Here is a 16964-nt window from a genome sequence, read left to right as displayed (position 1 = left end):
GAACCCACGTTGTGTTTGGCGTGGACAAGAAGACAAGACGACGATGCGAGGCGGAGGCGCAACAGGCGCAGCCGCTGCGGCTGCGGCGAGATGGTCGTTGTTGCGGTGTGGAGGGACTGGAAGCAATAGCGTCAGGGTCAGTGCTGTGCAGAGGGGTGGGTTGGTTGCGAGAAGCAGCCAAATAAGAAGAGGTAGTGCCCGTGCACAACAACAGATATTTGCTGGATGCAGACGCTGGAGCAGCAACAGCACCTTGAGCAGCTCCATCAACACCACCGCCAACCAGAGCAGCAGCGGAAGCGGCGGCGTAAGGGCCAGCTGCTGGTGCTCGTTGATGCCCAAGGGCGGGAGCACCATGCGCCATGGTCGCCAGCAGGTTACTTTGCCACACACCAGCTTGCGTTATCTATCGCACACACAATCATCATCAGCAGCAGCAGCAACGGCTGGCGCCGCGCCATGGCTGCACTGGCATCGCCATGCACACGCTTCAGCGCCTCAACCACAGCAGCCACAAGCGCAACACCAGCACCGCAGGCGATACTCCTCCAACGGAGAGACACCGTCGGTAGCAGACACGCTGCCGTTATCAGACACGCCGATGGTGGCAGATGCGCATGCGAACACAACAGCACCGAGCACAGTAGCTGGCGCCGCGGACCAAGCAGCCACGCGGACCGCAAGCGCGGATGACTCGTGCACGGCACCTTCATCCACACTGCCCGTGTACAGCAAAGTCACGCAGCAGTTGCTGGGCATGCTGAGGCGAGTGTCCGAGCAAGAGGAGAACGCGCCGCAGGGCAAGAAGGCCACCAAGCCTGGTCTCATTGAGCAGCTGGTGGAAGAGAAGCGCTGTGTCTCTCAGGTGCAGGAGTACTTGGCCATGTTTGAAGTGCACGTGCAGAACGGCAACATCAACTTGGCAGAGGAGATCCTGTACAACGAAGACCTGCGGCTGCCAATCACCACGGACAAGTTCAACATCCTCCTCAAACACTGCGCCAAACACGTGCGTGCTGTGTGTGTTGTGTGTTGTGTATGTGTGTTTGGTGTGTGTTGTGTATGTGTGTTTGGTGTGTGTTGTGTGTGTGTGTGGATGATGCGCACGTGTGTCTTACGTCTTACACGAATTTCTTTTGGACGCTCACACGTGGGCACGCACACATAACGCACACACATGCACACACTTCCAGACGTATGATCTTCGTTGCGAGAGCATTTTCAACCACATGCTGCACATGAACGTCCCGCCAGATGCAACCACATATGCCCTGCTCATCCTTGCCATCAGGTTGCGTCCTCGTGTGTGTGTGTGTGCGTGTGTGTGTGTGTGTGTGTGTGTGTGTGTGTGTGTGTGTGTGTGTGTGTGTGTGTGTGTGTGTGTGTATGTGTGTGTGTGCCGTATATGCGTGTATGCGGCCTGGCGGTTTGTTTGTGTACAAGCCTGTGAATGAAAGCGTAGCTGACGTCAACTCACACATGTACGCCTCGCGTTAACTGCGTTTGTTCCTCCTGATTGTCCCTCCAAACACGCTCTTCTCCGCCTTTCATCGCGCGCACACGTTCAGACGCCACGACAAGCCAGATGCCATCCGCCACATCCTACAGCTTGCAGCTGACATGGGGTTTTCTCATCACGATATGCTGCGCGCACCGCTCTTCGCCACAGACATCAACTTGCTCGACCTCTTCAAGAAGGTGTGTGTGTATGTGTGTGTGTCTATGTGTGTGTGTGTGTGTTTGTCTATGTGTGTGTGTGTGTTTGTCTATGTGTGTATGTGTGTGTGCGTCTGTGAGTGTATGTGTTGAGAAACAGAGAGAGAGAGAGAGAGAGAGCATATACATGCATTTTATGCTTGTGTGTGTCCAATGTCTCAACCCACACACGTTCACACACAACGATACACCCTGGTGCAAACTCACATTCCACACCCCCTCCCCTTTATGTGCGTAGCAACTGCAGCGCGTCGGGCTGGCGGATGCGAGCCGGCCGCGACCGCACGTGGTGGACGTCGAGTTGTACGAGCAGCAGTGGAACCAGGAGGCATCACTCGGTGTATCCGTGAGTCACACACTACGCTGGTGGGGGTGGGGGTGGGGGTGGTGGTGGTGGTGGTGATGATGATGATGATGAATGGTTGTGGTGATCGATGAAGCAAAGACAATCGCTAACATAACGTTTGCTTGTGTATGTGTGTACGTGTTGTGTATGCGTACGTGTTGTGTATGCGTGTGTGTATGCGTGTGCGTACATGTTGTGTATGCGTGTGTGTGTGTGTCTGTGCAGCTGGATGCGATTCCCACGCGATCGACGCGCGAAGCGTTTGACGAGTTCATGGCGAAGCCAAACGTAGATTGTACGATCACACTGATGGTCGTGTCGAGAGTACCTTTGAATTGAGGAGGGAAGGTTGCCTGACAGAGCGTTTGTGTGTGCATGCGTGTGCGCATGCGTATGTGCGTGGTGACGGTTCATTGCGGCACGCGCAAGCGATCAGCCTCAGCCTTTGCGTCACCACACAGACCTGCACACCTACATCACGCTATACTCACTCACACACACTCACACACTCACACACACAACACGCACACGCACGCACGCACGCACTGTGCTGCTGCCTGATCACCAGCGGAGACGAACATGTCTGCGTATCACATCTGGATCGACGACATTGCAGCCGCCATCGACCACCAGCGCGAGATCATGGTCTCGTCCCCTAAACAAGGTGCCCCGCACACGCGCGCGCGAAGGGCTGCCCGTTTGCGTGTGTGTGCGTGTGTGTGTGTGTGTGTGTGTGTGCGTGTGTGTGTGTGTGCGTGTGTGTGTGTGTGTATGTGCGTGTGTGTGTGTGCGTGTGTGTGTGTGTGTATGTGCGTGTGTGTGTGTGTGTGTGCGTGCGTGTGTGTGTGCAGAAGAATGCTCACAAACACCAAAACCACCACCGTGATCACCACTGCCACAGTGGATGCTGAGCTGGCGTGGAAGATTCTGTACAACAGCTTCGTCGACTCCCGCGCCATCGCTACTGCCGCCCTCTCAGTCGTGAGTCGTGATCGTGTGATCGTGTGTGTGTGTGTGTGTGTGTGTGTTGAGTTGTGTGTGCGGATGTGCAAGAATGCGGGACTACTGGTCCGTGGCACTGCTGCACCCACTTGAGCTCACCCATGCATTCAATCCCTCGTTTGTTTTCGTCAGTTTGAGCACCAGACCGCGGCCAACCCGTACGGCTGCAAGGTGAGCAATGATGATGATGATGATGATGATGATGATGATGATGATGATGATGATGATGATGATGATGATGATGATGATGATGATGATGATGATGATGATGATGATACAAATGGTGGTGGTGGTGGTGGTGGTGGTGATCAAAGACAATACCATCCATCTGATCTGTGTGCTTGTATGTCTTGTTCGTGACTGCACCACCACAGCCGCTGACTTACCTTCATTGATTGTCTCCCTCCGTTGCCAGATGAACTCGATGGTGATGAGTATTGGCCGCGCTGTGTACCGCACATTCGCCGTCGCCCTGGCCCGCGAAGCTGGCCCCTCCGACCTGGTGCGGTTGGCGGTGATGTTGATGATGATTCTGATGATTATGACGATGATAATGGTCGTGATGGTGGTGGTCGTGGTGCAGTGTGGTGCAGTGCGACTTGTTTCTTTTCAGTTCTGCCAACTTGTCTTCCATCCATCCATCCATCCATTCATCCATCCACTCATTCAAACCCACCACTGCCACCACCGCCACCGCCTCTGCTTCTGCCTTTTGGTCGTCAGGAGCGAACGGTGTACGCCCGCTATCACCAGATAATGTCGGACAGAGAGCAGATGAAGAAACACAGCCCGTCAAAGCTCTGGCGCCAGCTCATGAAGGAGTGAGTTGGTGGAAGAGATAGTGCGTGTGCATGTGGGTGTGTTGGTTGGTGTGTTAGTTGTGTGCGTGCGTGAGTACGTGTGCGTGTGTGTGTAGGCATGTAAGTAGTGGGGGAATATGTGCTTGTTGCGTGGTTGCATATCAATGGCCATCGCTCACCACGCCTTGTTACGTTGCCATTGTACACATCAGATACTCGATTGAGTCGGGTGTCTCTGTTCCCAACGAGGACTCGGGTCTCGCCTTCTGGACACCGCGGGTAATGTGCACTTGTGTGTGTGTCTGTGTCTGTGTGTGTGTGTCTGTGTGTGTGTCTTTGTGTGTGTTTACACCTGTGTGTGTGTACACCTGTGTGTGTGTACACCTGTGTGTGTGTGATGCAGTGCTGAGCATGTTCGTTCCATCTGATAACACATTCCCGCTGTCCATTCACAAGCTGCTTGCATGCACGTGGTGTTTGCAGATGCTGGGTGCTGTTGGTGGCGAAATGATCGACCTGGTCCTGCGAAAGGCAACACTGTCTGCCATCACAGGGTGAGTCTTCCTGGCACAACCAATTTCGTATACCCCGCATGGCCCACACCCAATGTACAGACCACTCGATCAGCCAGACGCAACCCTCTCATTGCCTTTGTTGCTTGCATGCAGGCATACCTGTGTTCGCCCATGACTTACACTGCTCCTGCTGCATTCTGTTTTTGTGTTGACAGGAGAGCCGAAGACAAGGAACTGCCCGCGTTTTATCACACGTATGAATTTGAGGGAACAAAACGTTTTGGTTTCATCCGCACCCACGACACCGTCCAAGATTACTCGTACAACTTTGTCGCCACCAACGCCCAGCTCGGAAAGGTGCTGTGCTCGCTCTCGTGTGTGTGTGTGTGTGTGTGTGTGTGTGCGTGTGTGTGTGTGTGTGCGTGTGTGCGTGTGCGTGTGCGTGTGTGTGTGTATGTGTGTGTGTGTGTGTGTGTGTACACGTCTGTGTGTGCGTGTGCGTGTGTGTGCATACATGAGCACAGCACAGTGTATGGGTGTGTTTGTACGTGCGTATCTCTTGTATCTTTTCGTAAGCAGCACTTTTTCATGCCTGACACCACCACCGACACATGTTCCGCCGCCACATTTCTGCATCACCAGAATGTGTTTCGGCGGTCGATTGACGCCGTGAACCTGCCGATGTTGGTCCTGCCAAAGCCCTGGACGGGCGTGCGCACGGGTGCCAGCCTCGTCTCCCCAGGTGTGGCGTGATGGTTTGGTGGTGTGGTGGTTTGGTGGCGCGGTGGTCGTGGTGGTTGCGGTGGTCGTGGTGTGAGCGTCGTGTGATGATGATGATGATGATGTGGTTTGTCCTTGATGACTGCGAAGCCATGTGTTGAGGTGTTTCTCCTGCGAGCACACTCACCCACCCTTCATCTCGTCAACTGCGCGCACACGTGTGTATTTGTGTATTTGTGTGTCTGTGTGTGTATTTGTGTGTGTTTGTGTGTGTGTGTGCTTCAGTGACGATCATGCGCACGTTTGATTCGCACTTCCACCACTACGCGCTGCTTGCGGAGACGACCCACCTGCTCGACGATATGTTTGATGCCCTCACCTACCTCTCCTCCATGGCATGGCGTGTCAACACAAAGGTGATGAGCACGTGCAAATTGCGTTTGTGTTGTGAGACGCGTCTTGTTTGTTCCCCGTTGTGTAATCTCCGCTTCTCCCTCACATCTCGTCGCTGTATCCTCTGAACCTGTATGCGTACGTGCGTGCGTGTGTGTCTGTGTGATGTGTGCTGTACGTGTGTCTGTGTGTCTGTGTGATGTACGTGTGTGTCTGTGTGATGTGTGTTTAAACTCAGGTGTTTGATGTGGTGCGCGCCGCTTTTGAGGCGGAAGTTGGCGTTGAAGAGCTCGCGATTGCACCGCACATCATTCAGCCGCCGCCAGTGCCAGCAAGGACGGCAGAGTACGTGTGGACATGACTGCGTGTGTGTGTGTGTGTGTGTGTGTGGACATGAGTGTGTGTGTGGACATGAGTGTGTGTGTGTGGACATGAATGTGTGTGTTTAGGTGGACGTGGATGTGGAAGGTCGTGTGAGTGCTTGCAGATGCTCCTGCGAGTGATGCAATCGTTTCATTTGACGCGAGTACGCGCACGAGCACTCACCATGGCACGCTGTGCGTGGCATGACAGCATGTCTGCGGAAGACAAAGCCAAGTACCAGCGCCAAGTCATGGAGCATCGAAAGCAGAGCTCGGAAGCGTATTCCCAACGCACCACTCTCCACCTCAAGCTCATGGTCGCACAGGCGGTGCGTACACGGGCTGCGTGTTTTATGTCTGTGTGTATGTGCATGTCTGCGTGTGTGTGCGTGTGTGTGCGTGTGTGCGTGTGTGTGTGTGTGTGTGTGTGCTTGTATATTTGTTGAATGCCTGTATGTCTGTGTTTTATGTCTGTGTGAATGCGCATGTCTGCATGTGCGTGAGCTGTCCTCATCGCCATCCTCGCACCTCGCTCACCTCCGTGCCCACACTGCAATCCAAACTCACCACTGCAATCCACACTCACCACTGCAATCCAAACTCACCATACAACAGCTGCGGGACCAGGACTTTTACCTCCCGCACAACCTTGACTTCCGTGGGCGCGCGTACACCATCGCTCCGTACCTGACACACATTGGTGACGACCTTTCCCGCGGCCTCCTTGTGTTTGCCGAGAAGAAGCCGCTGGGGAAGAACGGCCTGCGCTGGCTGAAGATCCATCTTGCAAACGTCTACGGCAATGACAAGTGAGCACTTGGTGACAGTGGTGATGGGGTGGTGGTGATGACAGTGGTGGAGGTAACAGTGTGGTGTGAATGGTGATGGAAGTGATCCTCTTCCTCCTCCTTGCTCTCCTCATCGTCATCATTGTGATGTTGCACCCCGCCTTCACGTGGATTGCCGATGTGATGCTCGCTCGCACCACCTGTCTCTCTCTCTCCCACCACATTCCCTCCACCAATCTCACATCCCACATCTTCCGCTGCGTGCGTGTATTCTCAGGTGCTCATTGGACGACCGCGAGAAGTTTGCTGAAGACAACATGCACCACGTCGAAGAGACTGTTCGCAATCCCCTCCGCTTCCTCGAGGTTTGACAGGCGGTGACCTCAAGATGCATGTGTGTGTGTGTGTGTGCGTGTGTGTGCTGGCTTGTAACTCGGGTTGGTGTCGTTGCTTTGGGTTGAATGTAGTTCGTTCCAGCACATAAATGCACACACACGCACGCACACAAGCGAACACGTGTCGCTGCCTTGTTCACTCATTTCCGCACAAACACATACACGTACCGCCTTTCCCCTTCCTCCTGTCTGCGTTAACGCCAAATCAGGACGGGGAGCCCATGTGGTGGCTCCAAGGCGACAACCCCTGGCAGGTTCTGGCTGTGTGTAACGAGCTACATGACGCAATGTGTGCCCCAAACCCGGAGGAATTCGAGTCCGGTTTTCCTGTCCACCAGGATGGCACGTGCAACGGCCTGCAGCACTACGCAGCGCTTGGACGCGACGTGGAAGGTGCGCGACACGTGAATCTCGTGCGCGTTCCGGAAGACGACCGCCCGCAGGACGTGTACAGCGCCGTTGCTCGCACGATCGACACGCACTTGCAGCGCCACGCACAGGGCGACTTCTCATCCACGTCGAAGCTGCCCGTATCACACGAGGTGGCGCAGGAGCTTGCGTCGCTGCTGGTGGCACAAGGCCCCATGAAACGCAAGATTGTCAAGCAGACGGTGATGACGAACGTGTACGGCGTGACGTTCGTCGGCGGGCGGGAGCAGATAGGGCGCCAGCTGAAGGCTGCCAAGGTGGTGCCGCCTGAGAAGGTGTATGCGACGGCGTCATATCTGACGGCGCTCGTGTTCCTGAGTCTGGGCGAGATCTTTGAGAAGGCTCAGCTGATCCAGCAGTGGCTGTCCCAGCAGGCGAAGAAGATTGCCGCGTCAGGCGAGCCGGTGGCGTGGGTTACCCCCATTGGCATGCCCGTCGTGCAGCCGTACCACAACGCCATCAAGTCCACGGTGCGTCGTGGTGGGATGCTGTTGTCGTGGGAACATGTTGTCGTGTGGTTGTATTTTACTGTGGTTGTAGGATGATGTAGTTGTGGTTTGATTGTGGTTTGATTGTGGTTTGATTGTGGTTGTGCTGTGGTGTTGTCAATACTCCCGCCATCTGTTGCACACGACGGTACTCTGCTTACGCTAAACGCACGTGTCTGCGACCACTTCCCGTTTGCAGTTTTCAACAAACCTGCAGACCATCTGGCTTGTGGAGACTGGCAATCCGTCACAGTTGCCGGCGGTTGGCAAGCAGGGGTCAGCGTTCCCACCAAACTTTGTCCACTCGCTCGACTCAACGCACATGATGATGACCGCCAACGCGTGTCGCAAGGACGGAGTTGCCTTTGCCAGCGTCCACGACAGTTACTGGACCCATGCCGCGTACGTATCGTGTTGTTGGTTGTTCTGACTGTGGAGGAAGTGCTTTGAAGAGGGCCGCGCGCGCGCGTGTGTGTGTATGTATGTATGTGTGTTTGTGTATGTGTGTGCAGGTTATGCGACCATGTACGCATTTCTGTGTGCATTTGCATGCGCGCAGAACATCACAGTCTCATCACATACATGCACAAACAACGACACATCCACACACACACACACATGCACGTTTGCATTCACTCTATCACACACACATACACTTGCATTCATTCTCTCTCTCTCGTACACATCTACACATCACATCACCTCCTCTCTTACGTCTCCGTTCGTAGGACGGTGGATCAAATGAGCAGACACACGCGCGAGCAGTTTGTCAACATTCACTCGCGTCCGCTGTTGAAGGATTTGCATTCATTCTTCAGGCTGCAGTATGAGGGTCGCAAGTACGTGCGCCCGCGTGGGAACGACGAGACGACGGTTGAAATCGACCCGTGCCCGGAGCAGGGCGAATTCGACATCAACGAGGTGTGTTGCGTTGCGTTGTGTTGTGCTGTGTTGTGCTGTGTTGTGTTGTGTTGTGTTTGTTGTGTTGCTGATGCTCCGGCCTCTTGTTGGCTCGCGATTGCTCATCTTCACGCAATCACTGCGCATGCGTTCAGGTACTGAATTCCAAGTATTTCTTCAGCTGAGGAGAAGAGATAACACCAGACACGTGAACAGGCAAATCGACTGAACAGCTGTGCCAATGAAGTACGGCATCAGTAAACAGATAACCAACGCGTGTGCCAAAACCCTCACATGAGCATGTATATGTGTGTGTGGAGTGAGTAAGTGTGTACGTGAGTGTGTGTGGAGTGAGTAAGTGTGTATGTGTGTGTGTGTATGTGAGTGTGTGTTTGTGTATGTGTAAGCGAGCGCACGTGTGCCTTGCGTGTCAGTGCTGCTACATGGGAGGGAGAGGAGTGGCGTTGGCGAAGGCGGCGTTACGAAGAACGGAGCGGGGAAGAGCAGGCCAAGTTGGGGTGATGGTTTCCGTCTGTGGTGGTAATGATGCTGGAACAGCTTGCTCGCTTGTACACTGCTGTTCAACTTCCACCTCTTCCTGCTGTTGTTGCGCTTTGTTCATCACACGTTGCACTTCACTTGCCACTGGCTTAACACCAGCCTCCCATCGCTGCTGTTGCTGCTGTTGCTGCTGCCACTTCCTCGTCTCTGCTTCCTCACGGGCGAGTCGTTCCAGCTGCTGCTGCTGCTGCTGTTCCTGTTCTTCTTTTGCCCGTCGCCTCTCCTCCTCCTCTTCTTCCTGCTGTTTTCTTCGCTGCTCTTCTGCTTCCACCCGAAGCGCTGCAAGTGTGTGTGTGTGTGTGTGTGTGTGTGTGTGTGTGTGTGTGTGTGTGTGTGTGTGTGTGTGTGTGTGTGTGTGTGTGTGTGTGTGATCACACGTGTGCGCGCGTGCATGAGGGGACACGAAGAAAAACCAACAAGGAAACAAACGCAAAACAAAAGCATGGGAATCAATGTCCACGTATCCCCTCGGTCGTTCCCATGGATGCCAGCACCCCTCGTGCATCGCTGACCTGCTGCGAGGCGGCGTGCAAGAAAGCCGCGAACTACACATTGCATCACAACGGCGCTCTGCTTCAGCACTTGATGCAATACTAACAAGGTGATTGTGGGCAGATGCGTGTGGGTGGGTGTTTTGTTGTATGCATGCGTGCATGCGTGCGTGCGCGCGTGTGTGATGGTGAGTAGAGTGAGAGACGTGAGAACAGTAGAACGGGCATGTAGACGTGCAACAGCAGCAGCAATACACATACGTGTGTTGAGCTGGATGATGTGGTTGTCCTTGAGAAACAGGATCGTGTTCCCAAACAGCGGTCGCTCGCTCTCGTCCATATCATTCAGCTGCAGCAACGTTGGCAGTGCACATTGCACCACATCCTTGGCGTGCGTTGCACTGGGCACGTTGTGGCAAAGGGTCAGCGATGCATCACAATGTGAATGGAAGAGGTGTGAATAGAGATGACTAGTGCCCTTTCGCCATCATACTACCAAATCACAACAACAACAACAACAACAACAACAACAACAACAACAACAACAACAACAACAACAACAACAACAACAACTTAAACAACAACAACTTAAACAACAACAACTTAAACAACAACAACTTAAACAACAACAACAACTTAAATAACGACAACAACAACGACTTAAACAACAACAACAACTTAAATAACGACAACAACAACGACTTAAACAACAACGACTTAAACAACAACAACTTAAACAACAACAACTTAAACAACAACAAACAAACAAACAAATATACAACAAACACGCACATGTACACATGTGCTCATGTACCTGCTTGCGGCTGCCGCCAGCAGCGGTTTGTATTTGGCGATGAACTCGTCGTAGCGGATGTGGACGGGACGTCCGGCCGCAAACACACGCAAACTGTCGACAATACCGCCAGCTCGGAGCTGTTGCCGCACCTGTGGTTGTCGTTGGTGATGGCAGTGGTGACGGTGGCAGTGACAGCAAAGATGAGGAGGAGACGCTTTGAATTTGGATGTATGTGTGTGCGTGTGTGGAGTGTGCGTGCGTGTGTGGAGTGCAAGGTGACATATTCAGGTATTCGGGCAGAGACACATGCGTCATTCTTCACGCGATGCATTACGATACGCACCACGTTGTCGTCAAAGTGAAGCTGAGTTTCGGTACTGTTTGATGCGAGACAACGAATGTAGTGCACCCGGCAAGCGCACAGCCGTCGAAACAGCTGAATGTGCATCGTCGTGGTGCGGTTGTGGTCGTGGTAGTTGTGGGAGTTGTTTTGTGTGTGCATTTCAAGGTGCGCGTTTGCATGTGAGTAGGTGATGCACTTGCATGTGGCTGAATGCACTTGTGTGCACAAGCCCATGCTATGAGAAGCAAGCACCACTGGAGCAACATGCAAATGTGCTATTCATGGCAAACACGCACCGCGTTGATGTCGGACACAAACTGGGCGGTGATGGTGGCGTGCTTTGATCGCGGTGTTGTTGACGACGACGATGTTGAGGCGGTGGAGGGTGTCCCGGATGATGTTGTTGCTGACGTCGATGATGTTGTTGCTGATGTCGATGGTGATGGTTCACACCATGCATCCCGGAAGAGGGCAACCTCTGCCTCTGTGCACAGCGCACGAAACACTGAATACACACCAGTGCAGTCGTCGTGGACGCAAAGTGAGAGAATACTACAATGCAGCCCCAACACTCATCCCATGGCTCATAAAAGGTACAGCACACGCAAGCACGTGCGTAAACACAAGACAGGCGCACGTGTGCACATGCGTGTGTGTGTGCATGCGTATCACAGTCGGGTGCACCTGCTTCATTGACGTCCTTGTTCTGTGTGGGCATATCGTCAGCAGAGTACGTGACAGCGCCCGCGTAGTGCTTGATCACAAATGTTCCCGGCTGTCGTGCCGTTGGCCCAACAAACCGATCTGAACCAAAGGGGGTGATGCGGGTGGGGGGATGTGAGTGAACATGTGTATGGACGTGTGTTTGGACACGTGAGTGAACATGAGAGAGCGTGTGTGAGTACATTTCTGTGTTTATGAGTGAAAGAAGAAAGCAACTCAAGTGGCAACTCAAACAGTCAGAACCGAAGCGTTCACCATCACGAGTGACACATCATGTCTCGCATTGCAACACCCTTCATTCTCGCTCATCATCAGCGGCACCTTTGAATTTGGCGGCGAGAACATGGTCGCACCGCTGCGCGAATGAAATCTGACTCGACTGCGACTTGCGCCGCTTGAGCCTGCAACCAAGAAAACAGTACACACCACCATTCGCATGCAAATGTATGTTGTGTGTGTGTGCGCGTATAAACATTGTGTGTCGTGACATCGTTAAGGCATGATCGTGGTGCCAAATGCGCTGTGTCACAGGGGGTTAGAATCCTCTGCTTCAATATGTATGAGGAATACCAACGTCTCGCTGTCACATGATTTCTTTTTTGCACCTGCAAGCCTCATCGAGTAGCCGGAAGATGGAGTGCGAGTGCTGTGACAGCAGCTGCACACATGCGTCGCTCGTGGGAGAAAGCAGCAGCTGCGAATCGAGCAGCCCCTCGGTCTTGTACACACGCAATTCCGCCTACAGACACGTTGCACGTGTGGTGTGTGCGTGCGTGCGTGTGTGTTTGTATGTAAGTGTGCGCGCGTATGGGAGTGAGCAACTGTGTGTTAAGGGGCATGAAATGAACATCTGAATAACCAAAAAAAAAAAAAAAAAAAAAAACAAGCCGTGCATGGTCGCAGTCACCAACGGTACATTCAAGAACACGCACAAACGCATGCGTGCCTGACATCGATCATGTGCTCCACGAAATGGCGTTGAAGGCGCTCGTTGACAAAGTTGATGCACAGCTGCTCGAGCGCGTTGGTCCGCAGCGCCTCAAACCCAAAGATGTCAAGGAGCCCTTGACCGGTCGTGATGGTTATGGTGATGATGGTGGTGATGTTCGTGGTCGTGTTGACGGCAGCAGCAGCAGCAGCAGCAACAATGATGGCAGCAACGATGGTGAGTGCGTGAACAAGTGTTTGTCGCCACAATGACGGTGGGTGAGCGGAAAGCAAACGACGAGAAAAGGGGCATGGATGTTAGTGTACAGGAAAGATCACTCGTGTGGAACAAACACAGGCCTTGCCAACATGTGTGTGCCTGCACGTATACACCCACTCAGTGCGTGAGAGATTCGTTTCTCACCGATGGTGGATTGTGACTGCTCTTGGTGCTGCTTGGATGCCAGTGTCACCGTTGCGGAGAGGGTGTCATTGATGCTGCGAACAACACACGCAAAGATGCGCTTGTAGAGGAAGCGAGCAAGGGCGGCGGTTGTGGTTGCAACAGCATCCACGCTTCGTGGTTTGTGCACACACTCGCGCCCGCACTGCAGCCGGTCGTACTTTAGATGCGCAAACAGCTGTGACAGGAAGGCAGGTCGTGATGTGTTGCGGGGTGGGGTGGGGTGATGTGGTGTGGTGTTGTATGACGGGTGTGTGTGTGTGTGTGTGTGTGTGTGTGTGTGTGTGTGTGTGTGTGTGTGTGTGTGTGTGTGTGTGTGTGTGTGTGAGTACGTGTGTGAACATGAGCACGCGTGCATGTAAATCCACATATGCCCGTGTGAGTCATATGTGGACGCATTGCGCTTTGACAGTACTCCAAAACCACAAGCAAGAGCACACAATGCGACGAGCACAAACCGTGTCAGCGTCTGCGTCAAGCAGTTGCGCCACATGAACCAGTGATGGCACAGGCGATGAAGACGTGACGACCAACGCAGGGTCGACTGTCCCCAACGCCACGACGGCGCACACGCCCTATTGATGTGTTGGGAGATGTGATGGGCGGGCGTAATTGCGAGTTGTGGAACGCGTGTTGAGAGCATTTGGGAGTGCAAGGTGCCACGCTTGTCTGCATGTCTGCTTGCTTACAACTGCGTGAACGTTGATCCTTTGTGTGTGTGTGTGTGTGTGTGTGTGTGTGTGTGTCTGTGTGTGCATTAGGTACACACCTGCAGAATGGCGGTTTGTTGCTCCTGGGAGAGCGACGCCTTTGCCATGCCGCAAACAACAGATGCAAGCGCGTGCGTGTGTGTCTGTGCGTGGTCGTGGTGTTTTGCTGGGCTGCCAATGTCCTTGCGTTGCGGCATGAAGCGCGATTGTGCAAACAGACTGCAGGGGGTGTGGCGTGATGTGGCGTGGTTGCAGATGTGACGAGAGAGTAGGTGTGATGCATGTGTGTATGGTGAGTGTGTGTGTGTGTGTGTACGTGTGTACGTGTGTGTGTGTGTGTACGTTGCACGTTCTTAGGAGCATGAGTGGGAGATCGCATGCACTCTTTCGCGCGAGCACACACACACAAACACAACAAAAAACAACACACACACACACACAAGCAAACAAGCAAGCAAGCGAACAAGCAAACAAGCAACAAGCACATACTCCTTTGGCATGCCCAGGTGTTCGTGTGCGTAGTTGTCTTCGTCCATGTAGTGGAAGATGTGAAAGTTTCGCTCGCCGGCTTGCTGCGCCGTCACACGCGACGCCTCGAGCAGGTAAGTCTGGTGCCCGTGGCGAGGGGTGGGTGTTGGTGAGGGTAGAGTGGGTGTGATGGTGGGTTTAGAATGAGAGGGGTGAGAGCACTGTGCGTACCCACACGCGTGCACATGTGAACGCGAATACTGACAGACAAGCGCACAAAACCAACACCACCATGCCCAAAGAGGTGTGTTGTTGTGTTACCTTCATGGTTGCGGATGTGAGCGAGCTCTGTTTGATGGCGCGCAGAATGTAACGCGGTGACATGTGTGTATGCGTGTGTGAATGACTGAAATCGACTTACTTGCAGGCAACAGTGGCAGAGGACGCACCAACGAGCACTCTACCTGTGTGGAGAAATGAAGGTCCACAAACTTTCCAAAGCGACTTGAGTTGTGGTTGTTCACGGTTCTGTCATGTATGTGTGTGTGCGTGTTCGTGAGGGTGTAGTTTATGTGCGTGTTACAGGCAGGTATACAGAAAGAGAGGCAGACAGACAAACGAATAGACGAGGGTTCACACGCACACGGAGACACGCAGACATGCGCGCTGCTACTCGTGCACTGCATTTAGGGAACCCTTACCCGGCGTTACCAAACGCTTCAAGCAGAACACTCGAGGCCGCCAGCGCCTCAACCACAGGATGCTGTGAGTGAGTGTGTGTGTGTGTGTTGTGTTGTGTTGTGTTGTGTGTGTGTGAGTGTGTGTATGTATGTGTGTGTGAGTGTGTGTGTTGTGTTGTGTGTGTGCGTGTGTATGTGGTACATAAGTGGGAACGCGTTTCATTGTTGGTTTGAGAAAGGGAGTGGGAAAGTGCGAAAGTGGTGCAGACCTAACATAATATGCTGAGCGAGCACGTGCGCCATCAGCACTGACACTGCCGCCATTACCGCACTCACCGATGGGCTGCTGTGCAAGGATGATGGCGAGCTGCTGGTGTGCGTGAGGTAGTCCAGGATCAGGTTGGAACTGAACGTCTGCACGCAGTTGAAGAAATACACGTGGGAGCACATACGCAAAAATGAGCTTGGTGAGCCTGTGCTTTACACAGCAGGAGCATGGATGCACACAGCGCTTTGCTTGACCCTACCTTCCCGCATCTGTAACGCCCGCACACAAGCACACAAGCACGCACACACACACACACACACACACACGCATGCACAAGCACACACACGCACGCACACACACACGCACACGCACACACACACACACGCACACGCACACACACACACATACACACAAATACACACACGCAAACACCTTGCCGGCGCCGCTCTGGCCCGAGAGGACAATGACTTGAGATTGCGCAGTCTCCGGCAGCAGTTGCAGCGCACGCTGGGCAATGGTGTACACGTGTGGGACACACGCATCACCTACGCCAAGGAGCAAGGTATTGTGTAAGGAAAGCGTTTGGTGTACTGCGTTTCTCGTCGCACACGCGCAGGGCAATACATTCAAGAACAATACACACATTCGCGCACGCATATGCAAACCCACACACGCACACACACACGAAAAATTAGGCGCACAGAAGCACGTGTACCCACCTTTCTCTGCACAGAGTGCCTTGTAGGTGCTTGCGGGGATTGGGTTTTCATCCGTGAATGGATTGACGGCGATCAACGTTGGCCCTGGATCAAGGAAATGGTGGGCGCATGAATGAAGAGCCCCTTTAAGGGAGAGGCACGATAGACTCACGCTTCTAGTCACAGCCACATTGTACACGACGTGGCAATCACCGTCCAGGTGAGCGTGTCTCCATGTGTGCGTGCGTGTCTCCAGTTGGACATGTTTGACTACACAGTACCACACATGCACACATGCACTCACACACACACACACACTCACACTCACACACAATCATCCGCACCTGCGAGGCTGTACCAGACGCCGCGGTTGAACTTGTCCTTCAACTGCTCCACGACTGTCCAACAAGATCACCACAACAAGCAACAGCGCACAACATGAGCAGCTGCGAGTTTTGGCGCCAATGCCTGCCTCGAACATGACTCCAGATGAAGATGCGAGAAGCAAGGTAACATTCCATGTCCTGATACCTGTGTCCTCATCCAGGGGGACGACGCGAACGAGATCAACCTGGTCAGTGTCCAATTGCTGCGGCTGTGCTTGTGCCGCTCTCTTCACACCGCTGTGTGCTGTGGTGTGTTTCTTGCTTGGTGTTCGTGGCAGAGGCACAGGCTTCTTCCTTTTCGTCATCTTCTTCTTCACCTGCTTGTTCTGCTTCGCTTGCTTGACCCACTCCGCTGTGGACCCGACATCTTCCATAGTTGCCAGCGTTGGCTTCTTCGCCACTGCTGGTGCCTGTGCATTGGGCGTCGTGTTCTCCACAGATCTCAGCAGCAGTGTGCCGCTGTCAGCAACACCAGCACCATCATCATGGTCTCTGCTTCTGCTGTTTGGTGTCGTCATCGCTGTTGGTTACACTGCTTCGTCGTCGTGGGTTCGGAGTGTTTGAATTTTTGGCGGCGAAGATGGAATAGTAGTGGA

At 53.5% G+C, this 16964-nt stretch overlaps 2 protein-coding genes across 2 annotated transcripts; one reads left to right on the top strand and one right to left on the bottom strand.

The window, feature by feature from the left end:
* The first annotated feature begins 3 nt into the window (after positions 1–3).
* PTSG_03816 (single-subunit RNA polymerase) lies at positions 4–9092 on the top strand. The gene is made up of 23 exons (XM_004995492.1): positions 4–1009; positions 1194–1291; positions 1569–1698; positions 1955–2062; positions 2288–2357; positions 2631–2726; positions 2964–3043; positions 3197–3235; positions 3480–3566; positions 3788–3885; positions 4077–4143; positions 4348–4418; positions 4595–4736; positions 5022–5121; positions 5385–5515; positions 5731–5837; positions 6066–6183; positions 6470–6663; positions 6920–7007; positions 7247–7936; positions 8154–8356; positions 8683–8875; positions 9010–9092. The coding sequence occupies exons 1-23, from the start codon at positions 44–46 to the stop codon at positions 9037–9039; spliced, it is 3906 nt and encodes a 1301-aa protein (XP_004995549.1). The 5' UTR covers positions 4–43; the 3' UTR covers positions 9040–9092.
* A 72-nt stretch (positions 9093–9164) lies between these two features.
* On the bottom strand, positions 9165–16945 carry PTSG_03815 (uncharacterized protein). The gene is made up of 22 exons (XM_004995491.1): positions 16514–16945; positions 16327–16380; positions 16004–16087; positions 15717–15829; positions 15353–15430; positions 15038–15099; positions 14801–14864; positions 14658–14684; positions 14358–14476; positions 13928–14087; positions 13617–13733; positions 13120–13336; positions 12720–12832; positions 12374–12507; positions 12090–12169; positions 11730–11849; positions 11342–11550; positions 11046–11138; positions 10721–10851; positions 10168–10307; positions 9928–10008; positions 9165–9694 (listed from the first exon to the last, which is right to left on the bottom strand). Exons 1-22 carry the CDS (start codon positions 16884–16886, stop codon positions 9294–9296), a joined length of 2970 nt encoding a protein of 989 aa, XP_004995548.1. The 5' UTR covers positions 16887–16945; the 3' UTR covers positions 9165–9293.
* Between the last annotated feature and the right edge of the window lie 19 nt (positions 16946–16964).

Source organism: Salpingoeca rosetta (assembly GCF_000188695.1).
Source record: "Salpingoeca rosetta unplaced genomic scaffold supercont1.8, whole genome shotgun sequence".
Taxonomy (NCBI): Eukaryota; class Choanoflagellata; order Craspedida; family Salpingoecidae; genus Salpingoeca; species Salpingoeca rosetta.
The sequence above is the reverse complement of the archived record's forward strand: the minus strand, read 5'-3'. Positions and strand labels throughout refer to the sequence as shown.